We start from the raw sequence: 26,751 nt of genomic DNA on the forward strand, positions 1-26,751 counted from the left end.
GCAGTGAAGATGCTGTGCACTATATATTAAGTGAAGTATCATTACAGTGTGAAAAATGTAAAATGATCCTTGAGAAATATTGTAGGTCTGAATAACAAATATTAAGTAACTGGATCTCTAATCCAACAGATAGAAAATCTTAAAAGACTGAACTTGATCACCTTCCAATAAAAAATCCAAACTGTGTAATAATTGTCATGGTGTAAGCTATCTGCACACAAAAGATTGAACACAGTCAAAAAATCCTCTATAATTATGATTGATTTAATACATAATTTGTTCTCAGAAAATGATTGCTAAAAGAGTAAATTATGACATTGTACTTGTTACATAGAACAACAGATTTCTAGTGCTTCAAGTGGTTAGTGATGAAAATATATCAGTCAATCTATGTGAGGAAGTTTCTGAGCACAAATACAGACAAATAATGAGTAAAAACAGTAAAATAATTATATTAATAGACAGTCATCATTGTGGACCAGCAGAACTTCTAAGTCAGTTGTCAAAGCAAAAAGAAACCAATTTAATCAAATCTTGTCCTCCCTTTTCAGTAATAAGTGGCCTAGAACTATTTGCTGATTGTAGTAACGTACATGTAAACAATTGTTTAGTCCTAACAAATGAGTTGAATAATATTTGTAAAAATGAAACAGAAATAGCTCCAAGAAATTTAAAAGTGTGCTGAAGTGAGCTCATTCATACAAATGTCATTGAATGTAGGCTTTCACGGCAGGCGTTGTCATCACTTAACACTTCCGGGCTGAGATGCCGTGGTCCATACATAGAACTCTCCCCTTACGTTTCACCTTCAACTGGGGAAGGCATGCTCCAAGGACATTAGGCGAACTGCAACAGGAGCGTGAGTGAGCGCTGTATATATAAGCCATCCAGAGGGCGCCGCTGTCAGTCACATGACGTCTGCTGTGCTACGATCTCTGATATTGCCAACTTTCTCAATTGAAATTAATCGATTATCATGCTATTGCTGCAATGGTGACATCCCTATCTTATCCAGCTTAATGCCTTCATCTCTTGTATTAAAATTATTGCAGTGTTTGACAATCTCAATTGCCTCTCTGTACATTCACGCATAATAATGCGACATCTTTGCTTTGACGCTTGCCTCGCTAAACATTATTTCATGATCAACTTCCTGAAACACATGTTCTGCTACAGCTGATTTATCAATGTGTACGAGGTGGCAGTTCCTTTTATGTGTGTTGGGTGTTGACACTTCTTTTTGTTGTGCCTATGTAGGCCTTTCCACAACTGAATGGAATTTTATAGACACCTTGTGTAGCTAGAGGATGTCATTTATCTTTTACAGATCTTAAACATTCTTTTAATTTTGTGGTGGGTCTGAAAACAGTTTCTGCATCATACTTGCTTAAGATTTTTCCAATGCGATCAGTGACCTTACTGATAAGTGGTAAGAACACTTTCCTGTTGGGTTGGTGTCGATCCTCGACCATCCTGGTTGTCAGGCTAGGGTGTAGTGCACAACCTATCTCTCTGTTGGCATACCCATTCTTCTTTAATGTCACTCTAAGGTGTTCAATCTCATCATCCAAGAGAGCTGGTTCACATATTTTGTGTGCCCTGTCTATTAATGTTTTAATCACACCTCTTTTATGACTTGGGTGGTGGTTAGAATCTTACTGCAGATAGCAATCAATGTGTGTGTCTTTTCTGAAAAGCTTATGACCCAATGATCCGCCCTCTCATTTGATTACAGTCACATCTAAGACCTTCAGGTGACCATCCATAGTGAATTGAATTCTTGGATTAATACTGTTCAGATGTGACAGGAAGGCATCCAGTTCCTCATCCCCATGGGTCCACATAACAAATGTATCGTCTACATAACGATACTATCTGGCTGGTCTTTTTCTAGCTGTTTGCAGCACCCATTGTTGAAAGTTCTCCATGAACAAGTTAGCCACAGCTGGACTAAGAGGACTTCCCATAGCCACACTGTTCATAAAAAAACATTATTATATTGAAAATAAGTTGTTGTGAGGTGATGTCTGAATAATGCCAAAGTACCACTAGGAACAATGTCCGCTAAGCAGTCGAAGGCGAAACGTCAAGGGAGAGTTCTATGTATGGACCATGGCATCTCAGCCCAGAAGTGTTAAGTGATGGCAAATGTCATTGTCTGAAATATACCACAGAGGAATGATTTAAAAAATAATCATGTAAAATATGGAAATCAAAGTTGCAAACAAACTTTACCACGATATTTACAGCCCCTTCAGAAATTCAAAATTAAGGACATGACTTTGAACATTATGAAATACTCAAAGAAAATGATCTATTGGCACATAACCAGTACATATTCAGAAAATATCAATCCTGTGAAACACAAATGTCTTTTTATTCATGTGAAGTAATGTGTGCTATTAACAGGTGATCTCAAGTTGTTACCATACTGTTAGATTTCCAGAAGGCTTTTGACATTGTTCCTCACTTAAATTAGAGTCATCACATTGAAAATGTTGCAACTAAAGACTGTGTTTTATTGACAGAACACGTTGAAGATGAAACAAAACAACTAAAAACCCTGCCTGTGATATGCTTGTCCACTCTGTTTTGGGGTATTGTTGGACAGTGTGATATCCTTACCAGATCGGATTGACAGAGCACACTGACAATGTTTGAAGGAGAACATCTTGTTCTGTTTTACCATGAAATAGGGGAGAAAATGTCTTGAGTATGATACATGAGTTGGGGTAGCAATCAGTTTTTTTATTGCAATAAGATTTATTCACAAAATTTCAGTCACCAAGTTTCTCCTTCAAATGCAAATTATTGTACTCCCACCTACATAGAGAGAAATGATCATCATAATAAAATAAGAGGAATCAGAGCTCACACAGAATAATTTACATGTTCATTTTTTCCATGTGCTATTCAAGAGTGGAACAGTCGAGTAATAGCTTGAAGGTGGTTCTATGGACCCTCAACCAAGCACTTAAGTGTGAATTACAGATCAGTCATGTAGATGTAGATGTACTGGTCACAGATTTCATATTGGATGTGGACATCCTGTGAACAGATGAGGCAAAAACTGATATCCAAAACTATAGCCATCATTGTTTCATAAAGAAAAGCTTCTAAGAAGCTGACTACAAATTGGTAATCATTAGCCAATGCTGGGACAAAGTTTGAATCAAACAAATAGCTAAACACAACAGTGAGAAAAATAGAAATAAAACAGCAGTTGTAACAAGAACAGTAGGTATAACAACACAAATAGCAGTATCACCATAAGAAGAAGCAGCTGTGCAAACAATAATAGTAGCAGTGAAAATAGTAGCCATACCAACAATAGCAGCAGCATCTGTATTGTCTACTGCAACAATAGACCCAATAATAGTACTGACAGCAGAACCAATAACAGTAGCAGATGCAATGTCAGTAAGATCACTAACAACAGTAGCAGCAGCAAAAGTAATAGCCAAACCAGCAACAATAATAGCAGCAGAAATAAACCAACAACCACAACATCATTAGTATCATCTGCAGCATCAACAGTAGTAGCAGATGCATCATCAGCAATGCCATCAACAACAGCAGCAGTAGCAGAACTAGCAACAGCATAAGTAGCAACATCATTTTCAACAATGTGAGCAGTAGTATCATATCAGTATCAGATATTCTGCTGATTACTGGTACAGTGCTAGGACCTATCGGAGAAGCACCAGGAACCACACACCTAAAGAATAAGAAATTTTGGCCTCCAGGAGAGAGGAAAAAAATGCTATTCTGAATACAATAATAAGTCCGAATGAGTTTTATTTTAATATTCAATATTCTATTTAAAAAACAAGAGGAATTAGAAGAGCTACTAGCTAATGAAGTACCCAATGTAATTATAGTTACAGAGCTCTGATTAACTGAAAATAATTTAAAAATCACCACCTTTATTTGATATAGAAAGAGGCCTGTAGTAAAACACACAAATAAGTACACATAGAGTGACCAAATCACTTCAGTGAGAAAGCAATCACAAGTTCAAAAACAAGTCTGTGTACATAGGTAGACCAAGCCCAAACAAGTGATAAGCACCCCAAGAGTGGAATCAAGTGAGCATACAAATGAAACGTAATAGAATGAGAGAGAGAGAGAGCCCTCCATGCTAGGATTATAATACGTAAGTCGCTAGTCTGATTTGCATGGTGGTGCTGTCTGCGGGCTGCATGTGCCAAACTTGTTGCAATGCTACTGTTGCTATTTTCATTGTTCTGCTGTCTAGTGGCTGAACCTGTGCCGCCATGCACCAGTGCAGGCCATCATAACCAAATGAACTTGTGCCCCACATCTTATTATGTTCACAGCCATCAACAGCAGATGTTGTAACGTAGGGTTACCATAGTCCTCTCTCCTTGGTGGAGTGACTGTGAAATGGAGCACCTCTGGTGTCCCTCCCCTGGCAGCATGTGGCACCCATGAAAGCGACATCTATGTCTTCTGGGTTCTGGGGCACTGTCAGTGGGCACCTGTGGTGCAGCCAAATGTCTCCTGTTGGGTGGCATGGAGAGTAGGGCTGGTAATGTTCCTGGCAGTGATGGCTCCACCACATGGAGACAACTGCTCTTCCAAGTCCTTTGCCGTCTCTGACAGAATTACAATGTCATCGGCGAACCTCAAAGTTTTTACTTCTTCTCCATGAATTTTAATACCTACTCCAAATTTTTCTTTTGTTTCCTTTACTGCTTGCTCAATATACAGATTGAATAACATCGGGGAGAGGCTACAACCCTGTCTCACTCCTTTCCCAACCACTGCTTCCCTTTCATGCCCCTTGACTCTTATGACTGCCATCTGGTTTCTGTACAAATTGTAAATAGCCTTTCGCTCCCTGTATTTTACCCCTGCCACCTTCATAATTTGAAAGATAGTATTCCAGTCAACATTATCAAAAGCTTTCTCTAAGTCTACAAATGCTAGAAACGTAGGTTTGCCTTTTCTTAATCTTTCTTCTAAGATAAGTCGTAAGGTCAGTATTGCCTCACATGTTCCAACATTTCTACGGAATCCAAACTGATCCTCCCCGAGGTCCGCATCTACCAGTTTTTCCATTTGTCTGTAAAGAATTTGCGTTAGTATTTTGCAGCTGTGACTTATTAAACTGATAGTTTGGTAATTTTCACATCTGTCAGCACCTGCTTTCTTTGGGATCGGAATTATTATATTCTTCTTCAAGTCTTATCAGTAGTTCTAATGGAATGTTGTCTACTCCGGGGGCCTTGTTTCGACTCAGGTCTTTCAGTGCTCTGTCAAACTCTTCACGCAGTATCTTACCTCCCATTTCGTCTTCATCTACATCCTGTTCCATTTCCATAATATTGTCCTCAAGTACATTGCCCTTGTATAAACCTTCTATATACTCCTTCCACCTTTCTGGAGGGCATGCTGCTGGTAGAACAGGATCCATAGGGGCATCTGGGGTCTCTTGGGCAGAGGTAGGAACTGGATGGTAAGGCATCTGCTGACATCTGGTGCCACCTGTTGCTGATGAAGTTTGTTCACACCCAGTCCCTGATGCTCACACAGAGGGCTAGAAAAGATATTGAAGTAGGGTGGAGTAGGCAAGATGCACCAAGCATAGGAGATGGAAGCAGAAACAGGGAAAGGGGCTCCATTAATGGTGTCCTCCATCTGTAGCATGGAGACTGTTTGAACCCAATAACTTTGAATGACCGCTAGGATCCAGCACTTTGGGCGATGAAAAGCATGAGCCCAGGCGGGGTCACTAGCATGTATAACTGCAACAGAGGCATTCAAGAAGGATGCAGGGCAATTAGCAGGAGGTTGAGGACTTGACAGAGCTAGCATCTGTGCAGCACTTCTGCTGAGCTCTTCTCACCCAACACCATGGATGCATAAGAACTGAGAAAACAGGTGACTGCATCTTCAGCAAAGGCATCCCCTATGTACTACTTCATCTTTGTCTTTAAAGTCCAGATAAAATGTTCTGCTTTCCCATTCATCTGATTGTGAACAAAGGTGCCCTGACGTGGTGGATGGCATGTTGCCAACAAAAACCATGAAAAGTCTATGAGGTAAAGTGTGGACCATTTCCCTCACCAAGGTGTGGGGTGAGACCTTTGATGGAGAAGATCTGGGTGAATGTCCACATCATTGGTTTCACTGCTGTTGAGCAGCAGTTTACTATCTATGGAAATTGAGAGTAGACACCTATGACCACCAGCCAGTAAGAAAGGAGCTGGCGAAATGTAGGTGGACTCACTCCCATGGTTGTGGAGGTTCTGGCCTTAGAGAGTGACACTGTCATGTAACACCCTTGTGATCTGCACTCCTAGAACAAGTGGCAATTAAATGTACAGTCTCAGAATCAATCTCTGGCAAATAGGCATGACCTGTCCAAGTGACCATAGTTCTGTAGGTGAAGTATGTTTTACCTAAAGGACACCAGTATGCCCATGCACTACACAGAATGTTCTGTAGATGGCAAAATAACACCATGAACAAGAGTTGATCTATGGTGAACCACAAAAAATTATGAACAAGATCTGATGCATGAACTAAAAGCCATTATGGCCACCAACAATGAATGCACTGTCCCATCTGGCAAAGTACAGGATCTGAGCTGACCACATGTGTGATGTAGGGGCCAGTAATATGAAATGTGTCCACTGTCCAGTGAGTTTCATCATCAAGACAGAAACAAAGAACTTCATCCTCATCAAAGCTGGGTAGGGGCTGAATGAATACTACCTACCTGGCTGGCAAATGGCTAGGCACAGAGCTGAATAAGACTGTCTGTCATTTCTGGAATGCTTGTTTACAGGCAAGTGTCAAAACAGTCTATGTGCCATTCTTGAGCAATTGATTGAGAGGACATGCTACTGTAGCTACCTGTGGCATGTACTTGTGGTAATACTTGACTTTTCCAAAAAACACCTGGGGCACCTTTGCATTAGTAGGACAAGGGGCAGCCGCAATTGCTGCAGTATGACATGGCCCAGGTATTCAGTACAGGGTTGCAAGAAGTATGAATCAAACAAATTGCACTTGAGACCCACTTCCCACCATGTCTGAAATGGAAGCCAAAAGGTGGCGAAGATGGCCTTTGTTGGTGGGACCTCTGATAACAATGTCATCAAAGTGGTTGAGACAACAAGGGATTTACTGTTTGAGTTGCTGCAAATCATGTTGAAAAAGAGCTGGAGTGCTAGAAATTCAGGAAACCAAATGGTTTTCCTGGTAGAGACCATATGGTATATTGAGAACAAGAAGCTGAAATGACTTTTCATCAAGCAGCAGCCTTACATGTGCTTCTGACAAATCCAGTTTTGAAAAATACAGTTCTCTCATGAGTTCTTCTGGGTGGGGAATGGGCTGTGTATCGACTACAGATTGCAATTTGACAATCACCTGAAAATCGCTCCAAAGGCAGAGTTTGCCTGCTGATTTCTTAATAATCACCAAAGGCATAGCCCATTGACTGGATGATATAGGTTCCATGACATCCAATGATGACAGCCTATCTAGTTCTTCTTTCATTTAATCATGAAGTGCCAAGTGCACATTTTGGACATGAAAAAACGTTTGTGCAGTGGGTTTGACGGTGATATGTTCCACATTATGTGTAGCCTTGCCTAGGTCAGGTAAAAAAGGATGGAAAATCTTGATAGAGCACAAGGTCTGACACTAAATGCACCAAATTGGTGATATCTGTGTCAAAAAAATTTTCTGTAAAGGCACTGTATGCCACAAGGACTGTCAGTGAGTACACAACCACCTCATGTGTTATCTTTGCTATAAACTGTCCGAGAATAGGAATTAATTGCCAGATATTACTGGCAAGACAGCAAAAAGTAGGGGACAGTGGAGGGGAACTGAGATGTGGCTAAAGAGTTCAGAAGGGATGCTTCCACACCCGTATCCACTTGGAAGCAAAGGGGTGTGCCATTGATATGCACATAGATAAACAGTTTGTTACAAACAGTTGCAAAATTGCATCATGCATGGTTAACAGCATTAATGTCCACAGCTTGAGGATTCGAAGTCACAGCCCAGAGCCTACTGAGAGTTGCGCAGCATTGCTGTGTGTCCTTTCTTTTGTCAGTGATGGCAAGAAGCCCAATACTGAGGGTGGGCAGCTGGTCATATTAAACAAAACAATGGGGCAGAAAGGCAGGGGCTTGTGGATGTTTGTCTGTTGTGGCTGAGTGTGTTTGTGGAACACAGCAGCTGGGCATACTGCACTGCCATGAATTCTGCCTCTGAAGGCATGCTGGAACATGAGTGCTCACATGGGGTATGCCAGCCCAGGAATCTAACTGATGGCCTGCAGCCCAGGAAATTTCTAATGCTTCTGCTGTCTTAAGTATTTCTTCTAGGGAGGGGGTGGAGGGGAGAGGTTTTCAAACTGCAGTGTTCAATGGCAGACCTCTTTATTGGGGTTTGGGGCTGCCCTAATGATATGGTGCCAAACCATTGTGTCCACAGAAGATTCTTTAGACTGAGCAGAAACAAAATGACACTTGTGACTTAAACCTTGCAGCTCCACATCCCAAGTCCAATAAGATTGGCAAGGTTGTTTTCTGCACTGATAAAACTACACTCTCATGGAAACCACATGAGAGTGTCTGCAATAATATGAAGTCAGTAAATGACACATTTCATCAAATGACTGAGATGCAGGATCCTGAAAGGGGGAGGGGGAGAAACAAACTTCCCTAACAGGTTGTATGTTTGGAGAGAGATTCATGACAGAAAGAGAGGTTTAAGAGAGTCACTGTCTTTGACCTTGAAGTCTGTGAAGTGTTGCTGCAGGCATTTCTCATAACACTCCCTGTCTTTGGCAACTTGATGTAGACAGGGAAAGGTGATGGATATGTCAGCCAGGATTGAAACCACATTAAAGGGCCTGTCAATACTACCCAGCATGGCTGAATGTTCCTGTTGCTGTATTTCCAACTGCCTCTGTCTTTCCAACTGCTGTTGCAATAAACTCTGAAAAACAACGTCCAAGAGTGCTCCTGTTGCCACTGCAACAAGAGAGAGAAGAAGAAGAAGAAGAAGAAGAAGAAAAGAAAAAAAAAAGATGGGAATAATTAACTGTACTTTCAACACTTGAGTTGTAACACATACAAGTAATTACATATAAATTAACCAAATCACATTAATGGGAACACCCATCATGAAACCCATATAAAATCAATGAACATAGCTAGACTGAGATGAAACAAGTAACCAGTGTCCCAAGACCAGATTCAAGGGAGCAGACCAATGAATCATAAAGTTATGAGGAAGAGGCCCTCCACTCCAGGATTGTAATAGAAAGATTGCTACTCTGATTGGTGAGATGTTGCTGCCCTTAGGTTGCATGCACCAGCCTCACTTTGATCCTGTCATTGCTGTTTGACTGTGCTGCCACTTTGGTGGCCAGACCCCTACCACCAGGCACCAGCATGGGCAAGTTGAATTGTAATCAGATGGGTCTGTCACCCACGTTTTGATATGTTCGTAACCAACATGGTACATGTATGGTAGATGTGGTAACATAGGTCTACCACAATGCCCAGTTATTGTAGCTCTAACCATAAAACATGGAAAGTAGCAATATATGTGGACAGTAAGCTAGAGAACTGTACTCCTTAGCATATGACGTATGCACAAAAATGTTATTGAAGGTACCTGCTAGACAAATAAAATACATAGGTGAAAAGCACATTCTGCATATGTCATCACTCACCAGGATCGTAAACTAAAAGCATCTTCCTGGAACTTGTTTTGCTACTGAATAAAGCCATGAGGCAGTTTCCATGTATAATAATAAACTGAGACCTTTATTATTGATGTGATGAAAGATGGTTGCTGAACTAGAAACTTTTCAGACATTTCAGGGACATATAATCTCCATTGTCATGTAAAAATGAGACCAAAAATAGTGGTACATCCTGCATATTAACAGAGGATGTTTTGTCAAATATATTCAATGAGCGGCTAAAAGTCCAGGTTATAAATTCTGCTGTTGTGAGCCACCTTCACCTAATAATTGAGTTATGATTTGAGATAGATTAGATTAGATTAGATTAGATTAGATTAATACTTGTTCCATAGATCATGAATACGACACTTCGTAATGATGTGGAACGTGTCAGGTTAATAAAAGATGTCTGTACAAGAAATTACATTACACAAAATATTGCATGACACTAATGATTAAGTTTTTTTTTTTTTTTTTTTTTTTTTTTTTTTTACTTACTTTATATCTAAAAATTCAGCCAATGAGTAGAAGGAGTTGTCATCTAGAAATTCTTTTAATTTATTTTTAAATGTTAGTTGGCTATCTGTCAGGCTTTTGATGCTGTTTGGTAGGTGCCCAAAGACTTTTGTGGCAGCATAATTTACCCCTTTCTGTGCCAAAGTCAGATTTAACCCTGCATAGTGAAGATCATCCTTTCTCCTGGTGTTATAGGTATGCACACTGCTATTACTTTTGAATTGGGTTGGATTATTATCAACAAATTTCATAAGGGAATATATATACTGTGAGGTTACTGTGAGGATCCCTAGATCCTTAAATAGATGTCTGCAGGATGACCGTGGGTGGGCTCCAGCAATTATTCTGATTACACGTTTTTGTGCAATGAATACTTTTCTACTCAACGATGAATTACCCCAGAATATGATGCCATACGAAAGCAGTGAATGAAAGTAGGCATAGTAAGCTAATTTACTGAGATTCTTATCACCAAAATTTGCAATAACCCTAATAGCATACGTAGCTGAACTCAGACGTTTCAGCAGACCATCAATGTGTTGCTTCCAGTTTAACCTCTCATCAATGGACACACCTAAAAATTTTGAAAATTCTACCTTAGCTACAGACTTCTGTTCAAATTCTATATTTATTACTGGAGTTTTGCCATTTACTGTACGGAACTGTATATACTGTGTTTTATCAAAATTTAAAGAGAGTCCGTTTGCTGAGAACCACTTAATAATTTTGTGAAAAACATCATTTACAATTACATCACTTAGTTCTTGGTTTTTGGATGTTATTACTATACTTGTATCATCAGCAAAAAGAACTAACTTTGCATCTTCATCAATGTGGAATGGTAAGTCATTAATGTATATCAAGAACAGTAAAGGACCTAAGACCGAACCCTGTGGGACCCCGTGCTTGATAGCACCCCAGTTTGAGGAATCAGCTGTTTTAACATTACACGAACCACTTATTTCAACTTTCTGCATTCTTCCAGTTAAGTATGAATTAAACCATTTGTGCACTGCCCCACTCAAACCATAATGATTTAGCTTATCTAAAAGAATTCCATGATTTACACAATCAAAGGCCTTTGAGAGATCACAAAAAATACCAATGGGTGATGTCCGGTTATTCAGAGCATTTAATATTTGATCAGTGAAAGCATATATAGCATTTTCTGTTGAAAAGCCTTTCTGAAAACCAAACTGACATTTTGTTAGTACTTTATTTTTACAAATATGGGAGGCTACTCTTGAATACATTACTTTCTCAAAAATTTTTGATAGAGCTGTCAGAAGAGAGATTGGGCGGTAGTTGTTGACATCCGACATATCCCCCTTTTTATGCAATGGTTTTACAATGGCATATTTCAGTCTATCAGGGAAAACACCCTGCTCCAAAGAGCTATTACATACGTGGCTGAGAATTCTACTTATCTGTGGGGAACAAGCTTTAAGTACTTTGCTGGAAATAAATAGGACAAAACAGAAGTATATCTAGGATAAACTAAACCATGAAATTTAACTTTGTTACACGAATCAGAAAACTTGAGCAATACATGTGTGGGGACAAGTCAGAGAAAAAATAAGAAACCTTTGGTGGTGAATGTAGCTTGCCCAGAGGTACACAGGACTATTAGTGGTAAATGCAACAGGGAATGGATTACACTGTAAATTATAAATACTAGAGAAAAAGTGAATGAAATGTATAAAAATTTAATGGAGAGAGAAAGTGTGGCTCATCAGAGAGAGATTTGGGCATAAGTCAAAAAGCACACAGTAAAATACTGAGAGAAGTTAAAGCTGGATATCAATCACTAGACATTCTCACATCTGTAACAAGAAGACAAGAAGGTGATCTGATTTTTGTATTTTTTTCACTATTAATGGTATGTGACGTTCAGAACTCGAGTACCATTTACCAAAGCAGTCAGATGCAACTCTCAAAAATTCTTGAGAAAATCAACTTTGAAATTTTCTGACGATCTCTAAGAGGCTAAAGTTAGGTTATTTATTCAGCAAGCAGCATAACTGTATAGTATAATGCATTCAGTAATCTGTCAGGTATCAAACCCAGGACCCACCACAGGGTAGGTGTGCCCTGTGGGGGGCCCAGGATTTGTTTCCTGACAGATTCAAATTAAGCATATAGCAAACTCAATGGCATTGCTTCCAACTACTGAGGAGGAAGTATGCAATGTTGTAAGGCAATTAAAGAACAAAAACTCAGCAGGTTTAGATGAAATCCCAATGTGTGTGCTGAAAAAATTCCTAAATGGTATCAAAGCTCCACTAACAGAAATCATAAATGAATCCTTCAAAACTGGTAGCTTCCCTGACAATGCTTTTCCAAAGTGATAGAAACAATCATGAAAAACAGGTTTATGAGCTATCTAAGTAAATTCAACCTCCATTGCAATGGCCAGCATGGTTTCAGGCCTGGTAGAGGTACAGAATCTGCAATAGCACAATTTACAAAACCTGTTTTAGAAGTACTGGATGAGAACAGCCATGTAACTGGCCTTTTCCTACGCCTGCCTAAGGCATTTGATACAGTTGACCACCAGAAGATGTCGCATAAGTTAGAGGCACTAGGAGTAAGGGGAATGGTTTCGTTCATATCTAGAAAACCGAGAACAGTCAGTAGAGATCACACATGTCTCCAGTGGATCAAAGTACATTTAGAAACATATATCTGATCCACAATATATTAATATTGGGGTCCCTCAAGGAATTGTACTGGGACCAGTATTGTTACTGGTGTATATAAATGATTTCCCACAACATATCAGCCATGAAGAGAAGATATTGTTTGCTGATGACAGCAACATAGTAATCACCAGTAAGACACCAGCACAAATGCTGGAAAATTCTACTGAAGTGCTGAGGGACGTTCACAAATTGTCTCATGAAAACAAAGTAACTTTCAACATAAAGAAAACAAGTACAAGATGCTTTAGAATCAACATAAAATAGAATACCTTAAATTTAAAACTAGATAATATCTCCATAGATGATGTACCTACAACAAAATTCTTAGGGTTGCACATTGGCAGCCAAATGAAGTGGAATGAACATGCTATGAAACTCTCAAAAAACATATCCACAACATGTTATGCACTTAGAGTCCTTGTATCCACATGCAGTAATGAATGTTTGAGAACTGTATACTTTAGTTATGCTAATTCAGTAATCAGTTATGGTATTATTTTCTGGGGAAACAGTGCTCAAAATTTACAAACAGCAAAAGAGAACAGTAAGAATTATAACGAAAAGCAGTAAGTAGGCCCTCTGCAGAGAACTTTTCAAAACATTAGCAATTCTAACTGTTCCTTGTGAATTTATATTCCAAACCATAGTGTACATCAAGAAAAATATAGAAAATTATAGCACAAATAGTAGTTTTCATAACCATAGTACAAGAACAAGTCACTGTCTTCACCTAGACAGGAAGAATAAACATAAGACTCAATACAGCTTCTTGTATGAAGGTGTAAAACTGTATAATAAACTGCCACAGAAAGTAAAAGAAACCAATTACATGTACCACTTTAGGAAAAATCATAAATTGTTTTTGCAAGAACACTGCTTTTACACTGTAAGTGAATTCCTTTAAGTAACTTTTGTTTCACAATATTTAACTATATGCAACATTTCAATAAGGAGCAAAAAGCATTGTAAATAACTTATATGTCACAATGTTTAACCACATGTAACAACAAACTGTATAGATATATGAATGTACACAAAATGACAACATCCATACATTTTAAAATGTCCACAGATGGCTAAATAAATAAATAAATTGGAAATTAAGATTTATGTTTGCAAAGAAAAATTGATTTTTTGTGTGATGCATAATTAGAAATAAGAAGTTATTCATTTTTCATAAAAATAACAGTTACATATGTGTTAATTATCATATATTGTTAAATTTTGGATTTAAGTGAGGTAAATATTAGAACTGAATGAAAAAAAAAACGAAAAAATGTCTCAAACACTACTGATTTTTCTTTTCATCTTTGTGTATTTTGAATTTCATGGAAATGCTTGTAGAACATTCACCTTTGTTTATAACTTGTGGAACACACCATGGAATAAAACTAGCCTCCCCCCCCCCCCCCCCTCCCAAGTGGCAGGTGCCACACACCACATTGAAAAACTGAAATTACTTAAGCGTATTAAAGTTGACCAGAAAACATCAAAGCCAGTTTTCTTGAGAAATTTTGAGAGTTACATCTAAATGCTCTGGAGGATTGATATTTGAGTCCTGAATTTCACATACTGGAAATATAAAAAATTACAAAAATCCATTTGGTGTTTGGTCTCTTCGTAAGATAGTCTACACCTTCATAATGCAAACAGAAAAGGATCTCATGTTTTAGGGAAGACAAAATGATACTGAAAAGAGAGGAGAAACAAATTACTGGTCCTTTCAAAGTACGCACTAGTTTCAATCAGCACTACAAAGACCTAACTGAGAAACTTCTAAAACAAAATGCAGCAGTATCAAAAAGCATGAAAAATTCTATTTTTGTCAGTAACTGTTCGTTCCTCTTGCTGACAGATGAATTGTAATTTGTAATCATTATTGGATCAGTCTAAAGTAACACAAAGGGATTAGGTGGAATATCAGCAAAAATAGTTAAAAACTACTCTAAATGTTTTGTACATTCTATGATATTTGTGATAACTCTCACAATGAATGAAGGAAGATTTCCAAAATACTTAAAAAGGAGCAAGGTTATGTAAATATTTACATGAGGGGAAAGAAATGTTCCAGGAAATTATAGTCTAAAAACTATTTCATTTATTTCATGTTCTGTTGCTCTCAAACTGTGAGCATGTCACACAAGATGTGAAACAAGTCAAACACAAAGGTAGTTGCAAAACAATCATGATTTACATTCTTGATTCCTGTTTTTGAAAAATTAAAAAAATCACTACATTAACACTATAAAAGACAATCATCTGATAATAAATAAAGTAATTTGTCTATTACAGTTGAATAATTTGTCATAGGAAATTATTTATTTATTTCTAAATAAAAGTCCCTTTTTTACACATAGAACTTTCCTAATGAGTAGACAGCCATATCCAATAAATATTTCTTTAATTTAGCTTTAAATAGAGATTCATTGCCTCTCAAACATCTTATCTGTTCCAGAAGAAAACACGTGTTTTTACTACTGCTAAGTTCTTAAGCTGATAATGTAAATTTTCTTTCTCTCCTGTGTCATAGCATAAGACAGTTTCTGTTACAATCATCCTGTTTAAATCTGTTCTGTCCAAAACAATAGGCATTATAATTAAAGACTGATTGATAAATTTTGTAATGTCTACTAACATTATTCACATTCTACTAAGCTGCACAGACCTGCACAAATGTTTGTAAATATACTGTTTTCTTTAGTGCTTTCATTAAGAGTCACATTTCTCAAAGTTAACTTATGACCAATTGCTTATTCAAGTTATTTATAAGATGGAATGAAGTCTTTGATAAAAATGTTGCCTCATGTGGAATCACTATTGGAAAGCTATGTGCAATTCATACCAAGTTGTTTATTAATAAAATGCTAAGCACTACATATGTCATTAACAAACTGAAAAACATGATTAAATTACTCGTTTAATTTTTATATTTACAGATGTTTTGCAGGCTTAAGAGCATGTAGATTCTTTATTTTCTCTGCTATAAGCCATTTCACACCTACTGTTTTGAATGTTTTGCATGTACTTCTCTCAAGCATTACATTACAAATCATAAACAAATTTGTGACACAGAGAATTATAGCTTCTAATTCCTTGCACAACAGTCTCGATTCATCTCATGGAAAATACCATGTAGTCATGGCAACACAACTTAAGAGGGCTCATTTTTGGCGGTCTGCCATTTTCATCCTTCATACAACAGTATTGAATGCTTGTTTTCTATAATATTCTTAGTAGTAGGAAAGTGCAAGGATCCACATGTTTCCATAAAAAAATATCTGACCATGTCCAGAATGTTGTGCAGCTACTTTCTTTTCCTAAAAAAATGTCTCATTTTTTACAGCTATGTGCGAAATTTAATGGGATGGGCTGTTATTCACTTATTAGAAAAGATAAACATTTAAAATCTACTGTATTATATGTATCTATATATGTCTCATGTATTATATGTATCCATACATGCTACAATCCCTCTGCTATTGATAATACATGTCATCGAGGTTTTGGAAGAAGAGGAGAAACTCTGTAGTGTTTTTTTAGATCTTTCCATGGTTTTTAGCTGTATTTGTCATGGTATTCTTCTAGAGGGATAGTTTTTCTGTAGCATAAGTGACTAATATTATAAAACCTTTTGTTGGAACCAGAGAGAAATGGGCAAAAATAACTTATAATATCGTAATATTTAAGAAGTGGTGACTGAAATTTTCATTAGTTGAAACATTGGTATCAATACTTTTTATTCACTACATACATGTTATGTCATATGCCATCAGTGTAAAGATGATTATGTATACTGTTGGGACATCTTTAATATGAAGGTTGCCCAGAAAGTAATTCACTGCATTTTTTCTTCAACAATTCTTTATTGAATATAATGAGAATTATACACACGAAAGAAAGGTATTTTATCTATACACCCTATTTTTCCACATAATCTCCATGCCATTCTAAGACCTTTCTCCAGCACAAAACAAGTGCATGTATGCCCTGTCACTATCAGTCCTTGCCCTGGTGGCAAAAATGTCTTCCACTAATGGCATCTTTTAATGGCCCAAACAAGGGGCTAGGTCAGGGCTGTAGGGTAGATGAGGCAACACTGTCCAACCCTATTTTGCATTTTGTTCAGCAGTCCTCAAACTTGTGTGGGCCGAGCGTTATTGTTTTGCAGAAAAACATCTCCTGGATATCTGTGGCACTGAAATCATCAGAAGAGCATCTTGAGTTGTGTTAATGTGTTGACATATGCTTCTGAATTAATGGTACCTCCTCTTGGCATCACATTAATGAAAATCACACCTTCACAGTCCTAGAACACAGTGATCATGATCTTACCAGTGGAAGCAGTTGCTTTGAATTTTTTCTTCTGTGGGGAGTGGGAATGGCACCATTCCATTGACTGTTGTTTTGTTTCCAGCTCAAAACAGTGAACCCATGGTTCATCACCTGGCATGATCCATGACAATGCCTCCCCCACAGCTTCAAAATGTTGCAACAAATCAAGACAAATGGTTTTTCTGTGCAATTTGTGACCTACCATTAGACACCATATGACCCATATTGCACACACTTTTGCATATCCAAAAGTGCTGATAATTGCATCCACATTTCCTTTACTGATTGACAGGTGCAGCACTAACTGTCTTGTCATAATGCGTCTGTCCTCATGAATGACAACATCAGCTTACTGCAACATGTCAGGCGTGACAACGATGAATGGTCTCCCTGACCGCAGCAAATCATCTAACTCTGCCGAACTGCCTTCTAATGACCTTATCCTCTGTGTCCAACGACTAACTATACTTCTATTGACAGCAGACACTCCATAGGCTTTGCACAAGCATTTATGAATATTCCCCACAGTTGCCTTCTCTGCAGTGAGAAATTCAATGATGGCACATTGCTTGTAACATAAATCATATCCAGATGCCATTATGAAAGTGTCCTGCAGCTACATTATCTGTTTTATCAATGTATAAAATGTATTGCATAACAGGTACTTTTTAGCTGCCTTTTTTAAACAAGTGTATTTTCACAATTTATTTTATCTCTTTTGGTAATTTATTGTACAGGTTTATTCCTTGGTAGAAAATGCTTTTTTTTTAGTTTTATGTTTATTTTTTTCTTGGCAAGTGTAAGGTGACTATAGCTCTTGTTCGATGGTCATGAACAAACTGTTCATGCAGTAATAACTAATGTTATTTTTGATTTGTACAACTGACTGGTAAATGTATTCACATGGAGCAGTTAAAATTCCCAGTGTTTTGAACAAATCTTTACAGTAAGCTTGACTAACATTTTTGGTTATGGCTCTTTTCTGGAGTTAGAAAATTGTGTTCATGTTTTGTGCATTTGTTTCCCAAAAAATACTGCCATAGGTAAGAATTGAGTTTACATATGAATAGTATGTAACTAAAAAACACTGCATGTTACACACTGATGATAGGATTCTAAAGGCATAACATACTTAAGACATTCTGATTGCAAGTATCTTTGTGTGTTCACACCACTTCAACTGAGAATCAATATTCATTCCTTGAAATTCTGCATTTGTTACACAGTGTATAGAGGTGCCACCTACACTTAATTTAACATTGTCATTTTCCCTCTTCAAACTGAAGCTCATGGCATTGTTTTCTCAGTGACTATAATATTGCTGTCATCAGCGAAGAGAATTTTTTCACCATGAGTAACACTACTGGGAATGTCATTGATGTATATCAGGAATAGTATTTGTCCCAATATGCTACATTGGAGAATCCCTATATTAATGTATTTTGGTTCTGATAAGCATTTTACTAAATGTTTGGATGTATTTGAAGTACGTGTTATCTCTACTCTTTGTACCCTATCTGTTAGGTATGATCAAAACCAGTCATTAGCTACCCCTCTTATTCCTAATGCCTCTAATTTATTTAATGGAATCTTGTGGTCAACTGTATCAAAGGCCTTAGAAAGATCCACTCATCTTTGTCAGGAGCATCAAGTACAACCTTTGTGAATTCTACTATGGCTGTCTTTCATAATTGCTTCTATTATTTTTAAGAACGGTGACAGCACGGAAATGGGCCGGTAATTTTCTACGTCTTCTGCATTACCTTCCTTAAGCCTGTTTTAACTGCTCTGGATATGTCCCTGTTGTGAAGGATTCATTCTGTGTATTTGTTAAGGGGCCTTGTATAATCTCTATGCATTGTTTCAGTACACACATTGGTACTTCATATAAGACTACTGATGTTTTATTTTTTAGTTTTTGAACAGTTTTATTGACTTGATTCTCTGTGGTTGGAAGTAACATCATTGTATTTAGTGCAACATTATTTACAGGTGTTATATTTTTTTTTGGGGGGGGGGGGGGGGATTTTTGCTGTAACTTCTCTACAATACTTGAAGAATGCCCATTTACATAGTTTTCTAAGTGTTGTGGATCATTTATTGCCTTATCCCCCTCCCTTAGCGCTATGTTATTCTGTGGTTCTTTGTCTCTCCCTGTTTCCTTTTTTATTACATTCCAGACTGCTTTGCTTTTATTCTCTGTATTATATATTATTTTTTCATTAAATGTCTTTTTTGCAGCAATCAGTACCTTCATATAGATCTTTTTCTATCAATGATAGAAATTTAAGAATTCTGGAACATTGCAACTCTTTTTCAGGGAACAGAGGTATTTAAGTGATGGGAGGACTTCTTAATACCTGCTGTTATCCATCTGTTTTGTGAGGTGTTGATATAGACATGCACACTTTTGGAAATGCCTTTTCAAAGTTCAATTTAAATAATGTGGAGAATTTAGAGAATTTCATATTCACATTGGTTTCCTTATACCCTTCATCCCAGCTTTGTTTTGCTAGTTCTTTGAAAAATCTTTTATGTATATTTATGATAGATGTCATTTGTAGAGTTGTAGTTTAGGGAATGATTCGATGCCTGATTTTACTGTTGTTATTTGACAGAGATGGTCTGATAGTCTGAGATCTTATACAGCTACATCACAGTTTTCCCTGTCCGTACTTGTGGCCACCTGGTCAATTACTGATGCAGTCATTGTAGTAACCCTTGTTGCACTATTGACCAATAGGGACATGCCAAAACTCTCAAGGATGTTTATGAGGGTGCCGCTGGATTCATTTATGGTATTAGTGTTGATGTTACTGTCTCTACACAGAATTATGTTGACCTTTGTACTTGAGACATTATCTAGAACTTCTGTTAATTTATTGAAAAGACTACCACTGGGAGATCTATACACACATAAAATGATTAATTTTATGGTGACATCAAGCCCTGTTAATTCAATAGCAGATATTTCAAAGTGTTTGTCTTCACTTGCTTTACTGAGGTCATGACTTGATTTGAATTGTGTTTCTTTTCTGATATAAATGCATGATCCTCCTCCCCTTGAAGCAGTTCTGCAGTAATAGTTTGCCCTTTCATATGATGATAGGACTACATGTTGTATTTCTGTCTCTCTACGCCAGTGCTCAGTAACACAAACTACTGTGTAGTTCAAAGATTGGAGCTCAACATCTAATAGTTGTATTTTATTTTTTATTGATTGCATGTTTTGATGGAGGATTTTTAAGTCTGTGAAATGCCCCATGTTACTCTTTCCAATTGTTTGTTTTTCTTTGTAACATCTGGTATTTGTGATATTTGGAGTGTTAAAATTTGTCTTGTGGGTGATTGTTTCAGTATTTTTTTAAAGTGCTGGAAATAGTCTTTAGGCAGGGGAACCTGTTGTCTGGATTTATCCTAAAAAAGACTTACTTTTTCTAGCCATGACAACATGTATTTGACCATGTGTGGCCCGAGGTCCACCCCCTATACTTTCATGAATCAGCTGTACCAATCTTCCCTTCCCAGTCCTCTTTAGGTGTAGGCCATGCCTAGTGAAACCTCATGTGTTGATAGTCCCAACAGGCACCAGAGAAACACGAGCAAAGTTGGCTGCCCCTGAGCCATTCCTAACCCAACATTGATTCGCCTCACAGCTCCATCAAGGTGTGGCCGATCATGACCCCAGAACAGCTCAATTCCTAATAGGCCTATACATTTGTTATCTTTCTTTCTATGACTGTTGTGTGCGCATTGTCCAAAAAACATGTAATGTTTAATATAATGCAGATGCACAAGTAGTCTCGTTAGACATGGTGAGATTTTGAAGAAATGTGTTCATATAAGTTGAAATAAGAACATTCTCACAACTAATGTAATATTGTTTTATTTGCAGGTGGTTATGCCACTGTAGGAGCTGCAGCATTTTCTGGTGCTGTTACTCACACAATTTCCGTATCAGTTATAGTATTTGAACTGACAGGACAAGTAACTCATATCATTCCAATCATGGTAAGGATTCTAATGAAGTCAATTTTCATACATGCTTTTATGGCTCTGAAATGAAAATAAAAGATGAACTAAAATGAACTGGCAAATAAAATATGATTAAGTAAACTGAAAATTTTTTTATGCAAATATGTATCTGCAAACAACAGTAAAAATGGGGGGAAGGAAATTTATAAAAATGTAAGGGCAGAAAATTTGTCACACTAATACCCAGGGTTGTTTTGAACTGAGAGATAAACATAAGTACAAATATACCCAGAAAAATAAAATGCTCATTCAAGATTCTCTCAATAATTTACAGTGGAAAAATAACTGCTTCATTACATGATAGACAATCTGTAAGTTTTTATTTGTGCTTAAATGTACAATAGTCAGTTTAAATCTACAGTTGATACATCTAAGTACCTATTATGTCAAGCTGCTGACTAAGATTTAGCATAGCAAAGTAAGCCTTTGAAAGGCAAATTCTGATTTTTTCACATACATTCTCTTGTTATATCCCTCTGCATGAAATAGAATAACTGACACAATGTAGGGATGAAAGAGTATACCTATTTATTTGTTAAAAAATGGCTCTGAGCACTATGGGACTCAACTGCTGAGGTCATAAGCCCCCTAGAACTTAGAAGTACTTAAACCTAACTAACCTAAGGACAACATACACATCCATGCCCGAGGCAGGATTCGAACCTGCGACCGTAGCGGTCACGCGGTTCCAGACTGTAGCGCCAGAACCGCTCAGCCACCAGTAGCCGGCCATTTATTTGTTAAGCCCTCAGTATATTTCTAAGTGTTATTAAAAAACGACGAAGTTAATAACAAGTGTGACATGAGAGGATTGTTCAACTGATAAAAATATATAATGTTATGAGATCCTATACAATCACATATATTTATAATTCAGGGTATAATATAAAGAAGTATTTATTGTGACGAATAGTGTTTTCAAAATTGTGCTTAACACAAACTGATCTTTTTAAAATGATTGTAACACAGTTGGAGTGAACATATTGGTACATAATTTAAAGATTTTATTTCTCAGTTGTCACATATGACATATAATATTCACAAGCAGTACCAAACACATTTTCCCTGAACTATTGTAATGGGAAGAATAAAGGTAATCATGCAACATTACCAGTGGTTAGCACTAACTACTGCTGCTTGAAGTCGAGCAGAGGGCGAGCGCCCAGCCTGTTAAATGGCTCCTCTGCACAGGGGTTTTGTTGCACACCATTGCTTTATGCCCCTACATAAATCATTCTTAAGGTGGCCTATGTGCTCAGTCCGTGAAGTACAGATTTGTAAGAGTAAATGGAGCAATGAAATTAAGAATTAAGGATACTAATGTATGTTTAGCAGACATTAGACTTATATTGTTGCTTTATTCATAGAAACTTGCTTAGCTATGAATGATGGTCCTATACACAATGGTCCAATCGAACCTGTGAATAGTTTTAGCACAGCAGTGGCAGGCAATTAACAGTTCACTACATCACAGTCACCATAATTCCACAATGTTCACAGCTCACAAACTTATAAACCAAAGACTAACTTCTAAACAGTCCTATAGGCCTGATCCTGCCTCAGAATCAAAACTCATGTGGTCCCAGGCCATTCTAATCCACCTTGCCTGCATGGCTCCCAGCACACCAAAGCCCATGATCTCTGCCTTGCATCTCTGCCCTGCGATTTGTCTTGTGACACTGCTCTACTCAAATATACCTCACCATCATTTGTTTACAAACAAACACTTTTCACAATATACAAATACTTAAACCAAATACAGTACACAATTCTGTTTATTTATCCTATCCCATACTATTATATTTTCTTACTGCAATTATTTTTATTTTTAATATATTGCACGAACTGTACCAGCAATTGCTAGTCAAAACAACTACTTTATTCTTCCTTGCGTGTTTTGCATTATGTTCTTCAAATCCTTCTACAATTATTAATACAGAAATTTATTATTAAATGAACATAGGAAACAAAGTATTGGTACAAACTACCCACACTGAAGCTAATAGCTTTCTGTATATGTGGATGACTCTGTTTTAAGTGCACAGTTTCACCTGTTATGTTACATACCTCCACTTCATGAAGACATTACCTCTTGATGGCTACTAGTAACTTCACGAAACAAAGATTTTGGCATTGAAATAAGATATGTGTAAGCAACTATACATCTAAACCATAAGTGATCTCTAGATTTTAAACACATTAATAATTTCAATAATTGGTCTCTAAAGGCATCAATGAAATCAATTTAAATGGAATTGCCTATCTGCAGTTCTCCCTGTCATTATAAATCACTTCACTGAGTATGCACTCACTGCAGTTGTTCAGTTGTTGCCACAGCAAGTACCTCCTCCTTGAGTCCCATCTCCATCTCTGCAACAGCAGACCATGTGTCTCACATTATAGTACAGCCACCAGTGCATTGTACTCCTCTCATCAGCCAAGCCATAATGTGACAAATGTCAAACAAATGACCAAAATCAAAAGTTGCCTGTAACTATGATCCCGTGGCTTCCCAGCAATCAGGCTATTGAAATCGTCCTTGGTTTATGATGTGTTCACTGTATCAGTTCACAAGTGAAAGATCTTGAAACACTGAACAAAGTACACGAATAAACTTCATACAAATGCAAACTCCTTGTGAATCAATCTCAGAACCTAATCACCCCTGCAGACTTCATAGTCCATAAACAGTAACTTAAACAGGTAAATTATGTGCTACTTCACCCAGCAAACAGTAATTACCAGTTCATTGCATATAATTTCTGGTTATAATTCCATCACCATTTTTTTTCAAATTATAGATATTTTCCATTGCTGAGACTTTTTATTTATTTAATTATTTATTTATTTAATTCTTGGCCAGCTCACAACCTGCACCACCCCCATGCATGTGCCTCAAACTCCAGGTGCAAGTTTTCTTGCCATATTAGAAATCAACCTATTGTCCCCACAAGTTGTCTTTCCACACCTCAATATTATTCCTGGCTACAAATACTGAACAAACCCCCAAAAATAACAATTATATTTACCCAACAGAGACCATAATTCCTCCAAAATTTCTTACAAGTGTGCACACAACAATAAGCCAATATACATAATAATCTCCCAATATGCTTAACCTATTACACATATATAACTAATATACTGGAACAGAAATTTCTCCTTTTATTACTACCATATCACTTGCCAACATACAGCACAACTCAGTCACATTCCAGAGACCAAATGGTTTCTTTATTCTCTCTCCTGCCTGTTTCTCCAGTCCCTGTCATTGTCACTCTGCCGATTTCTAGTTCTTGAACACCTGTTCACATTGTTATGAAAATTATTTCCATAATTATTACCATTTCTCTGATTTGTGCTACTTTCCTTGTATTCTACCAATTTTGGTTAATAACACAGTGCCCTGTCCACATTCTCAACAAAATTCAAAAAACACTTCCACTGAATCAGTAGAGCTGTGCATTATATCCCATTGCAAGTTCTCTGGCGGCCTTCTTTTTAATGTTGATATTTCCGTTAGTATCCCTAATGGTGTATCTAAATGTATTAGTTTGCTGAGTTCCCTCACACAAAATTCTCTCATAGTTTCTCTACCACTTCTGCAATTTGGCCTATTTAAAAAGTCATTTTCCAATCTTAATTGCTTTGCCTGTCCCCAACATTTATGCAAGAATTTTACTTCAAATTTCTTATAGTCTACAAATTCATCAGCAAGTTGGTTAGCCCAAGTCTGAGCTGGTCCCTCCAGCTGTCTCTTTACAAACTTTACTTTTGCCTCCTCACTCATCCCTGTTATAAAGCTATTTTTGCACTTAGCCAAGAAATCTAGTGCATGGTACCTATTTTATCACTGAATGGCTTTATACAGGGTGTGGCAGTGTTGATACTAGGATATTAAAACACACCATTATGTCAATTAATAGTTAAAGGTATGCCATTTACTCATGTGTAAGTCATTTTCCATTGCGCGGATTACTCTTTGAATATGACTCCTGTCAAATGATGCCCCCTCTGCACAACACATTCATCTAGGTGGCGTTCGAAGCTTTCCATAACTTGCGTAATGTATTCCCTGGGACATTGCGATGGCAGTTCTGATGCGATCCTTCAACTCAGGAATGGTGCCACAATGTGTGTGGAACACTTCTTGCTTCAGGTAGCCCCAAAGGAAAACGTTTGCACGTGAAAGGTCAGGTGAATGAGGCGGCCAGGAAATGTCACAAAAACGAGAAATTGCTCTACCAGGAAATGCCTGTCGCAAGAAATCCATGCAAATTCTGGCTGTATGTGAGGGCGCTCTGTCTTGTTGAAACTATAATTGTTCTACATCCACATCAACCATACCTAATTGGGGAAGAATGAAGTCTTGCAGCATATTTAGGCAGCGTTCACTGGTAACAGTTACAGCCACACTGCTGTCATCCTCAAAGAACTAAGGGCCAATAATCCCAAAGGAATCAGCTCCACAACACACTGTGATTCAAGAACTGTCCAAGGGCTTGATGTGCAGTTCATGTAGGTTTACATCACTTCAATAATGCATATTCTGTTTATTCACTCAACAACATAACACAAAACGAGTGTCATCTGACATCAGGATGGTATGCAACATTTGTGGATTTTGGCGAAGGAGATTACGCATGATTAAGCAGAATGTTTCACGTGAAACCCAATCGTGAGATCTAATTTCCTGAAGAATCTGCAGCTTATATGGGTGAAAATGGAGATCTTCATGCAATATTCTCCTTATTGAGCAATTGGACATATGCACAGTTTGCGCATGACGACAAGCTGATCTTTTTGGGCTATGCAGTAGTGCAGCACGAACATCTTCCACGGCTTCTAGTGTCTGCACAGTTCTTTCACTTCTTCCCGGTTTCCCATTGCAAACAGAACCTGTTGTTCAAAATGCACATACCCACCTCACAATGGTCTGTCCATCTGGAACTTTCCCATGATGTCCCAAGTTGAAATGTTGCTGAAATAGACGCTGGGTAGCAATAACATATTCGTTATTCTTGAAGTAACTTTCAACAGCAAAGGCACGGTGCTGTGCACTCCACCTCTCCATATCACTGTGACACTTGAAATGGTAGCTCATTAGTACATGAATGTGGCACGAGTTGGCATGCATTCCTGCAGTACATTATTGTACTACGCAAGTCAAATTATGCTATGAATGCTGCCGCACCCTGTATTACTACCAATTGCCACTCCCTATCATATCTGCCTGCCCAGGTGCTACATTACTTATGGTTTCCTTCAGATTGTCTATCTTTCCTTGAATAATTTCTATCTCCCCTTGTAATTTTTCATTACCAATTTTAATGACCGAATCTAGTTTAGCTTTTGTGTGGAGTTCCTGCACTTCTTCTCCTGTGCTTCAATTTGTCCCCCAAATTAAGATTCTACAGTCCC

At 37.6% G+C, this 26,751-nt stretch overlaps 1 protein-coding gene across 3 annotated transcripts in view; it reads left to right on the forward strand.

Annotated features, from left to right (window-relative positions):
• Positions 1–26,751, forward strand: part of LOC126298067 (chloride channel protein 2) — a 471,803-nt gene that overhangs the window by 400,295 nt on the left and 44,757 nt on the right. For all 3 annotated transcript variants that reach the window (XM_049989387.1, XM_049989386.1, XM_049989385.1), the window contains exon 12: positions 21,191–21,306. In XM_049989387.1, the coding sequence (XP_049845344.1) occupies positions 21,191–21,306 (116 nt within the window). The remainder of the gene's footprint in view (positions 1–21,190; positions 21,307–26,751) is intronic.

Source organism: Schistocerca gregaria, chromosome X (genome assembly GCF_023897955.1).
Source record: "Schistocerca gregaria isolate iqSchGreg1 chromosome X, iqSchGreg1.2, whole genome shotgun sequence".
In the NCBI taxonomy this organism is placed as follows: Eukaryota; Metazoa; Arthropoda; class Insecta; order Orthoptera; family Acrididae; genus Schistocerca; species Schistocerca gregaria.